Source organism: Macrotis lagotis, chromosome 6 (assembly GCF_037893015.1).
Source record: "Macrotis lagotis isolate mMagLag1 chromosome 6, bilby.v1.9.chrom.fasta, whole genome shotgun sequence".
Lineage (NCBI taxonomy): Eukaryota > Metazoa > Chordata > Mammalia > Peramelemorphia > Peramelidae > Macrotis > Macrotis lagotis.
The window spans coordinates 33,319,167-33,338,036 of NC_133663.1; the positions used below are offsets into that span (position 1 = coordinate 33,319,167).

Consider the following 18,870-nt stretch of genomic DNA (forward strand, 5'->3'; position numbering starts at 1 on the left):
GTCTATATAACATATGTGGATGCCATACTGTTATGATATAAACTTCTATATAAAGCTCCTTTTTCTAAGATTACCTTCCGTTTTGACTAGACAGACGTGTTATATGTTATAGGGATGACTCAGGGGATAGACCTGGAGTCACGGAAGAGCTGAGTTCAAATCCAGTCTCCCATAGTCAGCAACTGTGGGACCCTGAGCAAGTCACTTAATCTTGATTTGCCTTAATGTGCTAGAAAAGGCAAAGGCAAACTGCTTCCAAGAAAACCCCATAGACAGTATAGGTGTGCTTAGGTCCATGAGGTCACCAAGAATTGGATATGACTGCCAGACAAAATACTATATTATAGTAACATGTGATACATTATATAAGCACGTTACATTATGTTGTGGAAACAGAGGGTGTTACTATAACATAGTATACATGTATGTATAGTGGAAATGAGCAGAGCAGCAGAGGTTTTTGGGAGAAGGCAAAATTTTGCCAGGAGAAGATGATGAGGTTGGAGTGCGTTCCAGAGATGGGGACCAGCTAGTGAACAGCCATAGAGTCTGGAGATGGAGGAACAGCAGGGAAGTCCTTCCTGGAAAACACTTTAAGAGTTCTAGGCATGTACGGATCCATGCCAACAGAGGACGCTTCCTCACTAGGGCTAATGGAAATGCAGATCTGGGGTTAAAAAAAATGATCTGCTTGACAAGTCTGATCTCCTATGATCATCATTGGTCCAGGTTAGGACTTGGGTGACAGAATGCCTGGGAACACTGGGTACCATAATTTTTTTTAAGGTTTTTTCAAGGCAATGGGTTAAGTGGCTTGCCCAAGGCCACACAGCTAGGTAATTATTGTGTCTGAGGCTGGATTTGAACTCAGGTACTTCTGACTCCAAGGGCTGGTGTTCTATCCACTGCGCCACCTAGCTGCCCCGGTACCATAATTTTTTAAAAAAAGAGGCAGCATGAAGAATTGGGTTGAGAGCTGGTATCCACCCAGAAGATCTTGGGCTCATTATATTACCCCCAGGTGGCCACTCCCTACAGCTCTAGGTGACAAAGCAGGTGCTGACCTTCATTAATCCTTTAAAGAAGGGAAGGTTTCTTACCATGAATTCCCTACACCAGGGAAATCACAAATTTGATCCTGAAGACCCCAAAGACTTCATTTGTGGTGGAATTATTTTATGCCTGATTTTCTTCCTAGGCTGTTTCATTAGCTGTATTCTCTGATGAGAAAAGGCAAAATAGGTGGGAGAGGCAAACAAAGATTGGAGATGATGATGAGCCTAGCCATGGTCTCAATGAATAAGTGCAGACCCGTAATAGTCTTGTCTAGAGAAACTACTCTGTAGTGATGGGTGGGCAGGTGGGGGTGGCAGGTACCACACTACAATATGAAGGAGTGGCTGTGTCAAGGCGTCTGGAGGCAATTATAGAACAGCCAGATTGAGTCCTGCCACCAAAACCTCACTGAATCTATTTTTTGGGGGGTTCCTTGTAACAACCATTATCTTTGTCAAATAAAAAAAGAATTAAAACATTATTAAAAGAAAAACTCTGAAGAAAAAAAGTATAAAATGATCTGGATAGAAGAAGGAGGTAGTGAAAAGAAACTATGCAGGAGTGTGTGCTAATGAAGAAGAACCAGGAAACCATAAAGTTACAGTCTTTTGGAAAAGAGGGGAACTTGAGGGAATGATGATGATGATGATGATGATGATGATGATGGCGGTGGCAATGGAATAAAAACACTTGATGCTGGGGATGGGCAAAAAACTGGCCAGAATGGCCAAAGAACTTTTTTTCTACCTTCTGGACAGGTGTGTCCTCCCCAAAAGAAGTGACTGATCCTCAAATGGACACTGAGTCTCTCCTCTGCCCCAGCTGCAAAGTTTTATTTACCTTCTGTATTTTATTCCACACCCTCTCTTTATCGTTCTTTCTTCCTTCAAGGGTGTCCATAGCATCTGACATTAGTGACTGCAGCTGTGGAGGCAAGATAAAGATGATCAGGGTGGGATTCACACAGAAATAACTTCTCTAAACGCACAGATTAAAACCTAATTAAAAAATCATTTGTACGCTGATGATTTTATTACTCAGCCGTCAGACAGGCAAGCGTAGCCACCTCATATCTCCGCCTCAGCCACTGCCGAGCCCTATTATTATGGGTATAAAATATTGAACGAGGAGAAAATTTCCCCAGAATATCTGGCCTCAACATATAGGCTTTAATGCAAGAAGTGTGAATGTTTTGTAAAAACAGATTTGGGCTGTAAAGAACGACGGCTGTACCAAACTCTCTTGGGGAATGCTCTGCAGTACATGGATGATTTTTAGTATTTTCTCCCGAGGCTAATGTATCATAATTCTCAGCATCATGTAAAAGCTCACCAGAGGAAAACAGTAAAATTGAGATGTTTTTATTGCCTCTCAAAGGATGGAGCTCATTTAAGTTCTTTCCTTGGTTTTTTGTTTCAAAAACAAGATTCTCCTCTCTCTCTCTCTCTCTCTCTCTCTCTCTCTCTCTCTCTCTATATATATATATATATATATACATATATATATGTATATATGATAGCTATCTCCTAGATAAATCAAAATCCATCTCTATATGTCTGTATCTCTGTATCTCTATCTATCTATGAATCGATGTATGTATCTATCTCCTAGATAAAGCAAAAAACTTTCCAAGAATGAGACCATTCAAATTTCAGGTTTAAACCCATCACATGTGACTTCAAAGCCATGCAGTGTCGAGGAGTAATCTTGCATGGTCAGTCATGGACACAGAGTCCCAGCAAGGGCCAACTGACTTCCTGAGGATGCTGGAACCTAGAAGCCTAGGCTGATCCTTTTGAGTCTTGGATACCAGGGAGATTGAACATCCAACCAGCAGCCAATAGACAGTTACCAACAGTGGAGGATGGAGAGAGGCTTGCAGGAGGAGTTCCTTAAGAATGCATGCTTGGAAAAAAAAAAGAAGCCTGTCAGAATGAGCAGTCTCACTGCTCTCAGAGGCAGCAAAAGCAGAATAGTCCCATGGAAAAGTGCCAAGGTGATTGCAAACCCACAGCGTGGGGCTGTGGAAGTAATAGGGAGCACTGTTGAGTGGGGCAATAGTGCTCAGATTAGTACACCCCAAGCCCAGGGATTCCAAGGCCCCCAGCAGCCTGTTTTGAGGTAATATGGAGGACTCTGAAGAGCCAACACTCCACCTCTGAGATTGGGGTGGGGGCCTGAAATCTACTCCCAGTCGTTTGGTAGGTACATATTCTAGGAGAGGAGCTTAGTGCAGGAACCCAGCTTACCCAGGTGGAGAGCAAATTTGGCCATCCACTCCTTCCAGGAGGCAAGCAAGGGGCAGAGCCTGACCCTGATGCAAAAACCCTTATTCGGGAAGTAAGACTAGGCAGAGGAATAAACAGAAGATATAAATCACTATAAAGACTTAAGGGAGAGTTAGGAGGTACAGTGGATAGAGCACAGGCCCTGGAGTCAGGAGGACCTGACTTCGAATATGACTTCAAACACTTAATAATAACCCAGCTATGTGACCTTGGGCAAGTCACTTAACCCCATTGCCTTAAAGAAATAAAAAAGTAAAAAAAAGAATTATTATAGATTCAGAGATACCCTAAATCCCCTAGAAGAAGAGAGTAACCTTATAATAACTTTAATCAGAGAATCAAATTTCTAGAAAGGCTTTAATAAGAATACTAACATTTTTATTATTAATTTATTATTTCTCATTTAATTATTAATTTATTATTAATCATAACTACAATGTACCAGACACTTGCTAAGCACATTTGATCCTCATGGAAACCCTAAGGGGTAGGTGTTCCCATTTAACAGATGAGGAAACGGAGGCAAGTGAGGTGACTTTCAAGGGATCTGAGGTTGGAATTAAACTCAGGTCTCTTAACCATAGACTCAGCACTCTACCCATTGCACTTCACTGTTGTTTCTGCAAAAATGAATTAAGTGATTCAAAATAAAATGAAGGCTCTGAAATAAGACAAGTCGATAAATATCTTTATTTAGCCAAATTAAAGTGTCTTCTGTGTTCTGTTAGATATGTCATGTATCTAGGTTCTTCCTTACCAAACTCTCAGGGCACCCTGGGAAAATGTAGCCTGCCTGGTCCTGAGAGAGTGGGGCCAGAACTCTCATGTTATATAAATGTTCAATGCAGTCCCAAGCAAAAAGGACTTCTGTAGAAGACATAGTCCCTGCCCTCACTGACCTCAAAGTCTTATGGAATAGGCAACGATGTAGAAAAAAGATATGGACAAGAAAATTGGAGATAATCATTAGCATCAAAGGCAAAGATAGTTTGGAAAAGAAAATGGCAAATCTTACCTAAATAATGGATTCCCTACAACCCAGAATAGCTAGAATAAATTAATGACTCCATGAGCCAATAAGAAATAGAACAAAGTCAAAATTTTAAAAGAAATAAAAAATATAAAATATCTAATAACAAAAACCAGCTGATCTGAAAAAAGGCCAAGGAAAGAAAACAATTTTAAAAATCATTAGATTTCTTGAAATTCATGATTAAAAAATGTCTGAGCACTATAGTTCAAGAATTCATAAATGAAAATTTCTTAGATCCATTCATGGCAAAGGGCAAACTGAAAAGAGGAATTATCACTCCCTGAAAAACCATACAAGCATAAGTCTCAGGAAAGTCATAGACAAAATCTTGAGTTTCGTCATCAAAGAAAATAGATTGCCAGCAGCCAGAAGGAAAGTGTTTAAATACCAAAGAATCACAGTGAGGACCATACAAGGTTTGACAGTTTCTATTATAAATTTTTTTTTTTTTAGTTTTTGCTAGGCAATGGGGTTAAGTGGCTTACCCAAGGCCACACAGCTAGGTAATTATTAAGTGTCTGAGGTCGGATTTGAACTCAGGTACTCCTGACTCCAGGGTGGGTGTTCTATCCACTGTGCCACCTAGCTGCCCCCTAGTTTCTATTATAAATTAAAAGAGCTCTTGAAAGATAGTATTCTAAAGAGCAAAAGGTGTAGACCTACAACCAACAATTCCCTCCTGTGTGAAGTTGAATATGACTTTGCAAAGGGAAAAATGGATCTTTAATGGTGTTGAAGACTTTTAAATATTCTAGAAAAAAACAGACCTCAGTTTTGAAATGCAAACAAGAGAATCAAGAGAAACTTAGAAAAATAAATTCATATGGATACTTTGAAGGAATTATAAAATGATAAAGTGCTAATAATCTAATGATTATTGATTCTGTTCTGATGACTTTTAGGTAGGAAAGAAGCAAGTCAGAAAAAGATGTATATTAACATAGAAAGGTAGACAAAGGTATAACTATTTCTCAAAATTTAGTTTTGCAAGAAATGTATACAAATATGAAAAAAAGGATTGGGGGCCAATCATTGGTAATCTTCACTTTTATCTGAAATTGAGGATTGAACAAATTAATCCTCAAATTGAGGATTGAACAAACCCACGCAAACACTTACGCATCAAGAATTTAGTGTAGAAACACAGAAAACTCAGTAAGTGTGCTGATAGGGAGAGAGATGGTCAGGAGGAATAGTCACAAACAAAACAAATTTTGGCTCTGGAAGCTGGATTATAATTAATAGGGGGAAACAGTAAAGTAAAAAAGCTAAAAATAAAAGAGGAGGTATTCATCAGTTGAGAAATGCCCAAGCAAACTGCTGTATGCCAAACAGCTGGATATTATTGGGAGCAGATCTGGGGGACCTTTTCCCAGTCATCTGATGGTGATGTCATCTTTGGAATGAAATTAGAAGGACCAATTCTATGTAGGAGAGAAATTATGCTAAATTATGAACCTAATCCCTCACAGAGACTGGGTGTACTATACGTGAGATTGATAATGCTTCCAAAGTTTCTGGTATTATTATTGCTACTTTTCTTTATCTTTGACACAATATTCATTGGCAAAGTTCATGTAGTGTTGATTGGTTAAAGTAACCTGGGATGCTAATAACCAGTCCCCTTATTGGAGAGAACACAGCCATATGACCGTTGGAAAAAATTCCTCTCTACGAAACGCTTAGGGTATTCTCTTTATGGGAAAATGTAGCCTACCTGTTCCTGAGAGAGCAGGACCAGAACTCTCATGTTATAGAAAAGTTTAATATTGTCCCAAGAAAATATACTTCCATAGAAGACATGTCTTACTCTTGAACTTCCAAATACAATTTTTTGAACTTAAAAAAACTTGGAAAAAAGAGCACTGTCATATTTAAAAAAGAACATATGTAATATTGTGTATGGGAATTGTGAATCTATTTCATATAGTTTGCTTTTAGAAATAATTTTATTATGCTATATATATGCATATATCATAAGAATTTAACAATATTATGATTTAAAAACACAGATGGTATTCACTTTTAATAGTTATAGTAAGGATATTACTTTTTTCAATAAATACCCTAATTTACTTTAAAAAAATATAAAACATGTTTATTCCAAAGTTCTGTTTGTCAGTGCTTCTTTCCTTTTCTAATCTTTTCACTTCCTTCAACTCTATATTCAACCTACTTTTTTCATCATGGAGCAACAGCTTGGAATCTGAAATAAAATTTGCCTAAAATATGAGCATTTTGGTATAATGGATAAGAGCTGTCCTCAAAGCTAAGAAGACCTGGATTCCAATCCCACCTATGGCATACTAGATGTGTCAAGACATTCAATTTCTCATGGCTCTAGGCAACTTTTTGAGATTATAAATTACAGAGAAAGTACTGCCATGAATTGTTAAAGGCAAATTTCTAGCACTGGAGTGCTCTAAGCAATGAAATTACAGGTCCAGTTCTTCATCTGTAAAATGGAAGAGTAGATTTGATAATGTCTGATGTTCTTTTTAGCTCCAGATCTATAATCTGATTCATCTCTCTTCCTTCTGTGACTCAGGCAAACCATAGGACTTTCTAAGCTTGAATATGTTTCCCCCATTCTCCCCCCCACCCCCATGCCTTGGAAGGCATCATTGTATAATGGAAAGAGGACCTTGAAGTAAAGAAAGGACCAATATCAAACATTGTCTCTTATACTCACTCCCTTTCTAACCTTGGGAAAGTCTGGACCTTAGATCTATCATCTGTAAAATGAATATTGGTACATTCTAAATATGAACTTCTTTGAGCCTCAGTTTCCCCATAAATCTCTAACAATCACGATCACATGATCCTGTCTGCTACATGCTGTGCTATTCACTTAGGGGTACAAAGACAAAAAAATGAAATAGTCCTTGTCCTCAAAGAGCTCATTTTCTATTGAATCTGAGGATGAATGGCTAAACCATCCTTGGTATATACATGATCAACTATTTCTTTCCAGTGAACCATTCGTCCCCTTGCCTTAGGGCCCATGAGAACCCTAAGCAAATATTAAGAGAGATTCTCACCAGCTCTGCATCCTGCTGACTGATGTCTTGGAGATAGGGGATGGTGGCCAGGTCAGCCATTGCTTGGTTAATCACTTGGGTTTGCTCCTTGACTCTCTGCAGTTGACTGAGGAGGCTGGCGTACTGCAACTTCTCAATCACACCAGAGCATGCCCGGAGACTCCCCTAGCCTCTCGGCAAAAGCAGAGGTTTTAGAACAGAAGTCAAGTAAATAGACCTTCCCCCTAGGACACAAGCTAGGGTTGATTATCCTGGGTTTATAACCCGCACAATATGATAACCCAGAGGGAGGCACTTATGAAAAATGTGTCCACAATCACTCTTTAAAACCTTCCTTCATGTCTTTTCTGATCCAGAGAAAGGAGAAATCTCTAAGAACAGATGGAGAATTGACTGCTATAGCTTGTTTTTCTATGTAATAGTTATGCAAATACTGAAATTAATCTGCATTCTCATCGATGTAAGTATATCCTCCAAATATGTGTATCGCATTTCTGTTGTAACTTCCCATCTTATAGGAAAGTCTGTCCACTGGAGAATTTTATTTGCTCTCTAGACTGTCATTATTATGGTGGCAGCATGGTAGAGTGGGATCAACAGTGAATTGGTGTCTGAAGATGGGGGTCAAATACAGGGTCTATTACCTGGGCTCACCTTGGGCAAGTCACTTAAGTTAGTCTGTCAGCATGCATTTATGAAGTACCTACTGTGTTCCAAGCACGGGGGATATGAAGAAACAATCTCACAGTCTAATAGAGGAGACAACATATAAAAAGCGAGGATACAAGACGTGTTTAAAGTTTACTTGGGGATCGTCTCAGAGGGAAGGAACTACATTTGAGGAGGGTTGGGAATGGCTTCCTGCAGTAAGTGGGACTTGAAGGAAGCCTGGAAATCCAGGAGGTGGAGGTGAGGAACTAGATTTTTCCCAGATATGGGAGAAGATGGAGAAAATGCCCACTCAGGCCCTCTGTAAGGACTAGTAAGGACCCCAAGGTCACTGGATGGCAGTGTATATCTAAAGTGGAGGTGTAAGATATATGAAGACTGAAAGCTAATTAGAGGATTTAAAATGTTGGATCCCAGAGGCAGTAGGGAGCCACTGGAGATGATTGACTAGGAGGTTGGCAGGGTGACTTGCACTAATTTCTTTTAGGTTTTCAACATTCATTTTCTTTTTTAAAAATTTTATTTATTTAAGGCAATGGGGTTAAGTGACTTGCCTAAGGTCACACAGCTAGCAATTATTAAGTGTCTGAAGTTGGATTTGAACTTGGATCCTCCTGACTCCAGGGTCGGTGCTCTATCTACTGCCCTCCCTCCTTCCCTTCCCTTCCCCCTCCCCAAGACAGCAAGCAATCCGATATAGATCATACATGTACAGTCATGTTAAACATATTTCCACATTAGTCCTGTTATGAAAGAAGAATCAGAACAAAAGGGGAAAATCATGAGAAAGAAAAAATGCAAAAACAAAAAAGTGAAAATAGTGTGCTTCAGTCTGTATGCAGACTCAAGAGGTAGACAGCATTTTCTACCATGAATCTTTTGGAATTGTCTTGGGTCATTGTAATGCTGAGAAGAGCTAAAGTTATCAAGTTAAACTTTGAACAATGCCGCTGTTATTGTCTACAGTGTGATCCAGCTGATTCTGCTCACTTTACTCAGTGTCAGCTCATGCTAACTCTTTCCAGGTTTTTCTGAAATCTGTTTGCTCCTCATTTTTATAGCATGTAAACAGTAGGATTCCGTTGCATTCATGTGCCACAGACTGTTCAGCCCTTCCCCAATTGCTAGGCATGCCCTCAATTTCAATTCTTTGCCACCACAAAAAGAACTGCTATACATAGGCCCTTTTCCTTTTCCTTTTTTTTTTCAGACATGCACTCTTTAGGAAGATTAGTTTGGTAGCTAAGTCTAGGATAGCCTGGGGTGGAGAGGGAGACCCAAGAAGGGAGAACAACCAGAAGGCTATTGCAGTAGTCCAGGTGTGAGGTGAGGGGGGCCTCCACCAAGATGATCACAGTATCGGTAGAGAGGGAACAATGTATATGAGAGTTATTACAGAAGTAATAATGATTGAGCTTGGTACTGATTGGATAAGGAGGCTCTGGGAGAAGAAGTGAGGAGTCGAGGATGATACCTAGCGATTAAGCCTGGATAACAGGAAAGATGGTGGTATTCTCAATAGTAGGAAGAAGTGAGGGTTTTAGGGAAAGATGAGTTTAGCTTTGAACATATTGAGTTTAAGTTAGCTCTCAAGTTTGAGGCAGCTAGTAGGAAGTTGGAAACTCAACAGAGGTGTTAGGACCAGACAAATAGGTCTGAGAATCATTTCCATAGAGATTATAGTTAAGTGCATTGGAAGCTGATGAGGTCACCAAGTGAGCCCTTGGGGATACCCGTGATTAGTAAGTGTGACCTAGATAAAGATCAAGCAAAGGAAACCAAGAGGCAGTAAGTAGTTAAACTGGTAGGAGAGAACAATGTCAGAAAAACCAGAAGAGAATATAAAAGAGAAGAGGTCGATCAATAGTGTTGAAGGCTGAAAAGAGGTCAAGGAGAGTGAGGATTGAGAAAAGTCCACTCGATTTGGTGATTTAGAGCGTCAGTAACTTTAGAGAGAGCAGTTGAATGATCAGAGACCAGACTGTAAAGAGATAAGAGAGTGAGAGGAGAGAAGGTGGAAGTTTAGCCACAAAAGGGAGAAGAGATATGGTGATGAATGGATCAAGAGGGGGGCTTTGTGAGAATGGGAAAAACATGGCTGTGTTGATAAGACAAGGGTATAACTAGGAGAGAGAGTGGGACTGAAGATTTATGAGAGTAGGGAACCACAAAGGGGGACAATCTTCTGGAAAAGGTGGGATGAATAGGATCATTGGTGCGTGTAGACAGATCTGCTTTGGCAAGGGAAAGGATCACTTCATGGGACAGGAGGAGAAGTTGGTGGAAGACATCTGAGAGATCTGAGATGAGAAAGGGGGAGATTCAGAGGGGGAGATTCATAAGGGGAGATTCAGATTCAGAGTACAGTAATTTTTTAGTGAAATATGAAGCAATTATCTCAACTGAGATAGACAGTCATAAAGAATTAAAAGCAAAGGAAAAGTTTAGAAAACTCTAGTGAATGTGAGAGGGAGTCAGAGAGGTGCAAAAGAATTCTCTTGTGCCCAGTTGAAACTATGTTAACCATTTATAGTGAACCAAGTTAATACAATTTTTTTTCTGACTTCATTCAGCAGGATGTTAATAGGATCACAAGAAGCGTATGGTGGTAATAACTTAAGGTTAAAGTTGTCAGGGCAAGAATTTTGATAGAAAAAGGGGTAAGGACTCTAGAGAAGAGGAAAGGAAGCTAGTTGACCAAGGGATCGAGATGGAGAAGGGAGGAACATGTAGCCTGTGAAAGGAGGATGGCCTGGCAAAAGACTAGAGGGACTAGGCAGAATGAGAGGTGAAGTAACAGCAGATTGCAACCAGATAAAGGAATTTCTGGGTATATGAACGTGGAAATGGAACACTTTTGGTTAATGAAAAGATCAAGGTATTATCATCTCTGTGTATAACCGAGGTGGGGTAGAGATAATCATGGGAAATAGGTATGTTGAGGAGTTGTAAAGTTATGTAATGGAAGCCTGAGATAAAAGAAAATGAGTAAATCAATAAGCATGCATGAAGAACTCAGAGTATGCTTGACTTGGTTAATTCTGGAAGAATTCTGGGGAAAAAAGTAAATTCAAGGATGTTAACTGAAGGTGATGGACATGTCATTATCAACAAACATTTTTTTCAATGTTTACTTTTTGTTAGGCACTGTTTTATATACTGAACATACAGAGAAATCAGAACCAAGGAGTTCATGTGCTAATGGTGGAAATGCAGGAAAATCCCTGTATATATATGTATGTATGTATATATATATATATATGTATATATATATATATATATATATATATATATATATACACACATTTGTGTGTGTGTGTGGTTTAAATATAAGAGATTCTCAGAAAGGAAGGCAGAAGAAGGAAGAAGTAGTGGGGGAAGAGAGATGGGAACCAGGAAGTTTCCTTGTGTAAAATGCTAAAGAATTGGGGTTAGTTCAGATGATCCCTAAGCTCCCTTTCAGCTCTAAATCTTAGGACTTAGGACCATCTCAGAAACCCTCATCTTGTTCTTTATCTTTAGCCATAATTATTTGCATATTATTGTGTTTCTTTGGTCTCTATCGATTCATTCTAACCCAGTCTCTATCAAATAATAAAATCGAAACTTCTCACTCAAAAAGGATATGTTGAATAGATAAGAGGCATCTTATAGCAGAACTCATAAACCCCAGTTGGGTTTGTGGTATAGGATGTGATTTTGGTATAGCAGATTCAATGTAGGGCATATCTGTGCTTGATCTGCCCAACTCTTGTTTATTCTAGTACAAGAAAAGAACTCTCCCTCCTTTAAGAAATACTAGTGTATTTCTTAAATATTTCATAGGAGAGTATTTCATAGGAGAATAAAAACACTTCCCTTAGTGAAGAATGAACATCATAAGATGCTTGAGTTTATGTTCTGGCTTAAAGCAAAAGAACATTTGTAAACAACAGCCATCACAGTTTATTCCAGAGACAGAAGACTCTGGAGGACAAAGTTCAAGGACATTATTTCTTTTCTTTGAGATCTTATAAAAATCTTAAAAAAAACAAGCCTTATGGCAGAACACATACTTAATTGTATTTTCTGTGATGAGAAAGTAGCTTTTGATGCATTTACACACATATATAATATATATGTATATATTTAGCACATACAATTACCAATGAATGTAGACAGAAAGGCAGATAAATATATACAGATTTATGGATGGACAGATGATAGATAGATAGACAGATACACAGATAGATAGATAGATAAGGAGAGAGGTAGAGAGGTAGCTATTGGTAGCATTTTAGAAATTATTTTAGCATTTTCAAAGACCTTAATCTTCTCCTTGACATAACTGTCCAATGTAAGGAAATACATTTTTATTGATATCTTTTGTTTTTAAATCTCAAATTTCTCTCTATGGAAATGCTCGCATATCTATACCTATATATGTAGCATTTATGTAGGATTTTAAAGCTTGCAAAATTATTTTATTCTCACAACAATCTCATGATTATCATCATCCCTATTTTACAGATCAAGAAACTAAGACAGAGTATTAAGTGACTTATTTAGGGTTACACAACTAATAAGCATCTGGGGCAGGATTTGAACCTGTCTTCTCTAAGTACATACAGTGCAAGATCCCCCACACTACCTAGGTTTATATAAATCTATCATCTCTTGAATTTCATGAGCATCATGTGAGGGTGAGGAAATATCTTAAATCTATGGAACAGTCAACCATACATATGATAGTTACACTAAAAAGACCCTTGACTGGACCAACTAATGTCACCCTGTCCATGAAAAACAGAACCCACCTAAATCATTTCTTTTCAGCTCATCATTTATTTGAATTCTGGGAAATTATCAACTCATAGGGACTAAGAGCTGCAAATAGAATCTGTGAGTCATTGAAGTGACCTGCCTCTCTAGTCAGGTAAAGAATGAAGCTCTTTCAAAGGGATTTTGTTTCATGGTGGGGATCAAGACCAAGGAGAAATATTTCATTGAGGAAAGATGGGTTTCTTTGCATTTCTTAAAAAAATAAACAATGTCACCAGGTCATTGGGAGGAAAGCTGCTTAGGGAATCATCATTTCCAAAGGAAGGAGAAAACTCTAGCCTCCTCTACAGCAAAATCTCACAGTGTAACTTCCTCAAGCATCATAAAAATAAAAATATCAAAGGAGCAGCAACAGTTTTTTTTTTTTGTTAGCTTGGTTTGTTTAAAAATGTAAAGAAAGGTCTCCCAAGGTACTAATGACAGAGGACAGCTCCCTAATCCATTCTTCCAAACGAAAAGATATCAAAGGGAAAAATACTGCGTATTATATTTGAAAAAATAATGAAGCGAGAAGAAATTAACCTAAATATCTAATGATGATAAGGATGAGTCCAGAGGAGAGTGAGAAGCCCCTGAACTTCTGAAATGAAAAGGCTCCCAAGAGCAAAAGGGAAAACAATAAAAAGGGAGCCAACACCAGAGTTGAGACGTCACTCAGGTGGAACTCATCCAGTGGAGGCTTCAGGTGCAGGATTAGGGAGGTTGAATAGAGGGTACAATGAAATGATAGGTGAATAATTGGTACTGGATGATGTGCTGCTAAAATATCATATAATAAATGTGTTGAGAATGTATTTGTTGCAGATATAACACCTTGACACATTAATTGTCCAAAAAAACAAAAGAATTACAGATTGCCACTCCTTTGAGATGTGCCCATGTAAACAATTTTGATGCTCCACTTGGAGAAGCTAAAAAGTAAAATTAACGACATATTAAAAAACATAGGTCATTTTGGGGCACAAAATGCTTGTGAAGGAGCTTTGGATTTTCTTTGTTTTTTTTGCCTACTAGTTTTTATTTTAACTTTCCCACACTTAGCCTAATAAGTATTATCCTTGAGGATTGAAATGGACTGCAAATAATGCAAATGATGAAGGAAAAAGAGTGTATCAGGGCGGCTAGCTGGCACAGTGGATAGAGCACCAGCCCTGGAGTCAGGAGGACCTGAGTTCAAATCCGGCCTCAGACACTTAGTAATTACCTAGCTGTGTGGTCTTGGGCAAGCCACTTAACCCCACTGCCTTGCAAAAACCTAAAAAGAGTGTATCATCAGGCCTCAAAGTTGGATAATGAAGATCAGTACTGAGGACAGGACATGACTGCAGACAGAGGCTTCTGGTGGATTGGTGGTAGATATGCAGTAAGTATTCCCCTTTTCAAGGGAAAAGATAATGGCAATTGGATTTGGTTCTCTTCACTAGGAGACCTATTAATACATACTACCTCAACTGTGAGCAGAAGGGACTCAATTTTATTCAAAACTGCATTAATGGAGCACAATGTTAGAAAAGAAATCACATCGAAGTCAAAGAACTTTAAGAAGGTTCTTGGGGTCATTTTTTGTCTCTCCTGTCTGAAGATCAATTCAGCTAAGTTTGGACCTGACTAATTGCCTAGCTGCCCTGCGTTATTTAGACCATAGAAATATCTACCAAGTTTTGGAAGAATTCTGGCTTGTCTTATAGGGAGGGAATACCCATATTAGTATAGAACCTTGAAGTATGGAACTTTATTTAGAATGGGGGGTATAGCACTATAGAAGGATTAATAACTACATTCCAGGATTCAGGACATTGGCTCAATCCATATTTGTAAGGTAGCTTAGAGGTTATCTAACCTACCATGGAAGGATTAAATGTTTTGCCCAGGGTCATACAAGTAGTTAAATGGCAGAGAAGTTGAACCCAGTTCCACTAATACCAGAGTCAGGTCTCTCATCATTGTACAAGGAGGGCTTGTGGACTTTAAGGGCTATGAGAAACATGATGGTTCATTCCATTAAAAAAAGGCCTTTTGTTCTATCTTGGATTTTTGGTGAAAAAAAGCTCCCTCAAGAAGAATCCTCAAATTTACCTTCTCTAAAATGATGCATGTGATGACTATAGAGAAGCATGGAAAGATCTATATGAACTGATGCAGAATGATGTATACAGAATCAAGAAAACAATATAGGCAGTAACTATAACAATGAAGATGAGAAAAAGATACCCCAAGATATCAGATTAAATCTAACTATATTATAAAGATAAAATTTTTGCCAAAAGAAGAGATATGAATACACCTAGCCTATCCTTCAAGTATTTTGAGGACCTACAGGTGTTACACATTGCACCTATTTTCAGATTATTTTCTATTGTAGTTCATATTTTCTAATGTACTAGTCAATTGGACTTTTAAATTATAAATATTTTCTTTTGTTATTATAATTTATATATTATGGTAAATTATGGTAAATATAAATAAATTATGGTAAATATATTATGGTAAAATATATAAATTATAAAAAAATAAATATTTTCTTTAAATATACTGTTTGTCATATGGGAAAACTCTCAGAAAGGGAGAGTGTGGATACACGAAATACTATGGTAATTATAAGAAACAGAAAACATCAATAAAATTACTTTTTAAAAAACTATCTTCTCTAGGAAGCCTTTCATAATGAACCAACTCAGATTCACTAATTCCTCAGGACTTATCTGTTTGTCATGGGTGACATTATTCTGTGGTTTTTACTCCCTGTTTTCTATTGATTCCGTGTTTCTTACATCTGTATCTTGGTTCCAGCAAAACTAAAAGGTCTGAAGAGAAGAGGAACCACAATTTTTATTTCATAGATGTCATTTTCCACATTCTTCTTCCACTCCCAAAGCCCTTATCTGAATACGGTGCTCTGCACATTGAGGGCACCCAACAGAAGGCAATTTCCTTGAGGGTAGAGGTGGTTTGATTTTGTCTTTGTGTTCCCAAGGCTTAAAATGCCTACACACAGATGCCACTTAACTAATGCAGTTCAATAGCACCTTATTAAGGTTTGCAAGCACTTTACAACTATTCTCTCATTTAGTCCTCACAACAACTGGAGGAGAAAGGCGCTATTATCTTCATTTTTACTGATGAGGAAACAGAAGCAGACAGTGAAATGATTTTCCCTAGGTTGAACAACTATAAGTAGTATCTGGGAGAGTGAATTTGAACTCAAGTCCCTGACTCCAACTTCAGCACTCCATCTCCATGGCTCCACTTAGAGGCTTCATAAATCAACACTTGCTGAATGAAGGATACTTCATTTAATTTAAGGTGGAGTCTTTATTTTGGACATTGTGGATGGTCTTGTAGCTGTTAATCTCTTTTCACTGACCCAGATTTCACTGACTCTCTTTGACTTAGTAGATGATCTTCCAGGATTGTTCTGGTTGATAATTTTAATTTATGGTTACCTGAAGATAAGCCTAGCTGCGCTAATTCTTAAACAAGTTTGATCCATGCTAATTAGGAAAAATTCTTTTTACCTTTTCCCAGTCTATCCTCAATGAAGGGAAAAATAATTTTTTATGAATATGAATAGCCAAGTAAAACAAATTTTCTCCCTGGTCATGTTCACCTCTCTCAGGACTATACTTGAAGCTTGTCACCCAGTCAAGTACCTCCAATGAGGTACCAGAGCGGCACTTTAGTGGGAGGAAACGACTCAATGCAAATCTTGGATCTTTTAATACTTAATGTATTACAATTGCTGTGGCCACCTCCAACTGCTCCTGCCCCATGAAGGGAATATAACTAACTCTCTCTCCCTCTCTCTCTCTCTCTCTCTCTCTCTCTCTCTCTCTCTCTCTCTCTCTCTCTCTGTCTCTCTCTCTGTCTCTGTCTTTCTCTGTCTTTCTCTGTCTCTCTCTCTCTGTGTCTCTGTCTCTCTCTGTCTCTCTGTCTCTCTCTTTGTCTCTGTCTCTTTCTGTCTCTCTCTCTCTCTCTGCCTCTTTTTGTCTCTGTCTCTTTCTGTCTGTCTCTCTTTCTCTCTGTCTCTCTCACCCTCCCCTTTCCCCTCATCCTCCTGCAGAAAGCAAATCTAGCTGGGATGGTCCTTGGGTCATGGATATATAGCCAATCCCTGGGCTGGTCCCTCCCATATTTTTAAGTTCAGTCAAACCTTTGCTACCTTAGAATGGTATTTGATTGGTCACCTTTATGGCATCAAAGTCCAGGAGAGGCAGGGTGTGGTTGACCAGTTTTGGAAAACTTCTTGAAGCCAAAGTCATTTGCCGGTCATTGGTGGAACATGGTGCTCAACTTTTATTTTATATTCCTCTGTTGAAAATCACATTTCAATAATGTCTATTCCCATATAATTGATAGAGGAAGGACCGAGAAATGAGTGGGTTTATTGGAGAGAAGAAAATTGAAAACAGGAGCAGTCAATTTAAAATATTTCTTATTAGATGATGGCTTTATGTAGCCCAAACTTGACTTTCCTTCAAATAAGGAAAGGCTGGAGATATACTACAAACAATATTTATAATGACAGGTTTCCAGCAAATTGATTACATCTTCAGGGTGACCATAGTATAGATTAGGAGGGTCATGTCATTTAAGTAGTTGTATGTTTATCTTCATTTGCATAACTTAATATCAAAGTAATAATGTCTATAAAATATGTATAAACGGAGCCAGTTATTGTATTAACCGAAGCACTGACTCTGCCTTGTGTCTGGTTTCATGATTGATGCTCAAATTTTAATTAGTTCTATTTCAACACTCTTTAGGCCTTCCCACCAAGGAATATCGCCAAAATGAATAAAGGTTTAAGTTCTGGAAGGTTCTTTCTGTACAAAAAAGTTTATGAACCTATATTGTATGCAGTGTACACTATACTGGCAATAAATACAAACATCCAAGGGCAATTTATAACCTTCTTGCAAGGAAAATAAAAACATTTAAAGAATAAGTCAAACACTTGGCCTCAAGATGGCAGAATGTCTAAGAGTCTATATAAGATGCTGAGAGCTTTGGTCATTCATTTAGTCAATAGGCTATCTACTTGACTCCCTGACTGTATGGACTGGTTAGCTCAATTGATTACATCCTAGTGCTAATGAGGCTTAGGTCATGAGTTCAAATCTTGTGTGTCCCACTTGGTTTAGATCTATTCCCTGGCAATGAATTAAGGTTATGATTCTGAAAGTACATGACACTGGTCAAAGGAGGGTTAATATCTATCAGTGGAAACCAATCTGAGCCAATCAATTGCCATCCCTGGAAAAACAACGAGGTATCCTACTTTGAGGGAAGGAATTATGGTGTGCTTTTTGTTTTTCAAAGAGAGCATGTAGGGGCGGCCGGGTGGCGCAGTGGATAAAGCACCGGCTCTGGTGTCAGGAGTCCCTGGGTTCAAATCTGCTCTCAGACACTTAATAATGACCTAGCCGTGTGGCCTTGGGCAAGCCACTTAACCCCATTGCCTAGCAAAAACTTAAAAAAAAAATCAAACAAAGAGAGCATGTTGTTGAGAGACATTGCCTTAGGCTGAAGGAAAAATATCTAAAAACATAATTCCTCAAACCAGACTCAGTTAACCAAATCTTGTGAGATCATAATATTTTGTGATACCAAAGAAGAAATATGCACAACATTCCAAAAATAAAATGGAGGGCAGGGAGAGGACACTATGGGCAAAAAAAAAAAGTGGTTCCATTCTTCTCATAGATAAGAGAATATATGGAAAGAATGATATTCCTAATTAAAGCATGTCATTGTCAGGGTCAATTTGGTCCTATTTAATGGAACCATGTTGAAGCTATAGAAATGAAACAAAGCTACAAGGCAAGCTAATTTTTATTAAGTCCTCTTCTATGACACAAAGCACATGTGAAAGTCCACATGGGAGAACATGTATAGCTCTTTCCATAATGACAGGCTCTTAAAATCACTAGGATCTTGGAGGAAAAGATGCCAAAAGACTGGA

General features: G+C 38.3%; 1 protein-coding gene across 3 annotated transcripts in view; it reads right to left on the reverse strand.

Moving 5' to 3' along the window:
* SPATA16 (spermatogenesis associated 16) overlaps nt 1–18,870 on the reverse strand; it is a 311,103-nt gene that overhangs the window by 33,324 nt on the left and 258,909 nt on the right. For all 3 annotated transcript variants that reach the window (XM_074192524.1, XM_074192522.1, XM_074192523.1), the window contains exons 9-10: nt 7,419–7,583; nt 1,897–1,980 (exon numbers count right to left, since the gene is read on the reverse strand). In XM_074192524.1, coding sequence (XP_074048625.1) covers nt 1,897–1,980; nt 7,419–7,583 — 249 coding nt within the window. The remainder of the gene's footprint in view (nt 1–1,896; nt 1,981–7,418; nt 7,584–18,870) is intronic.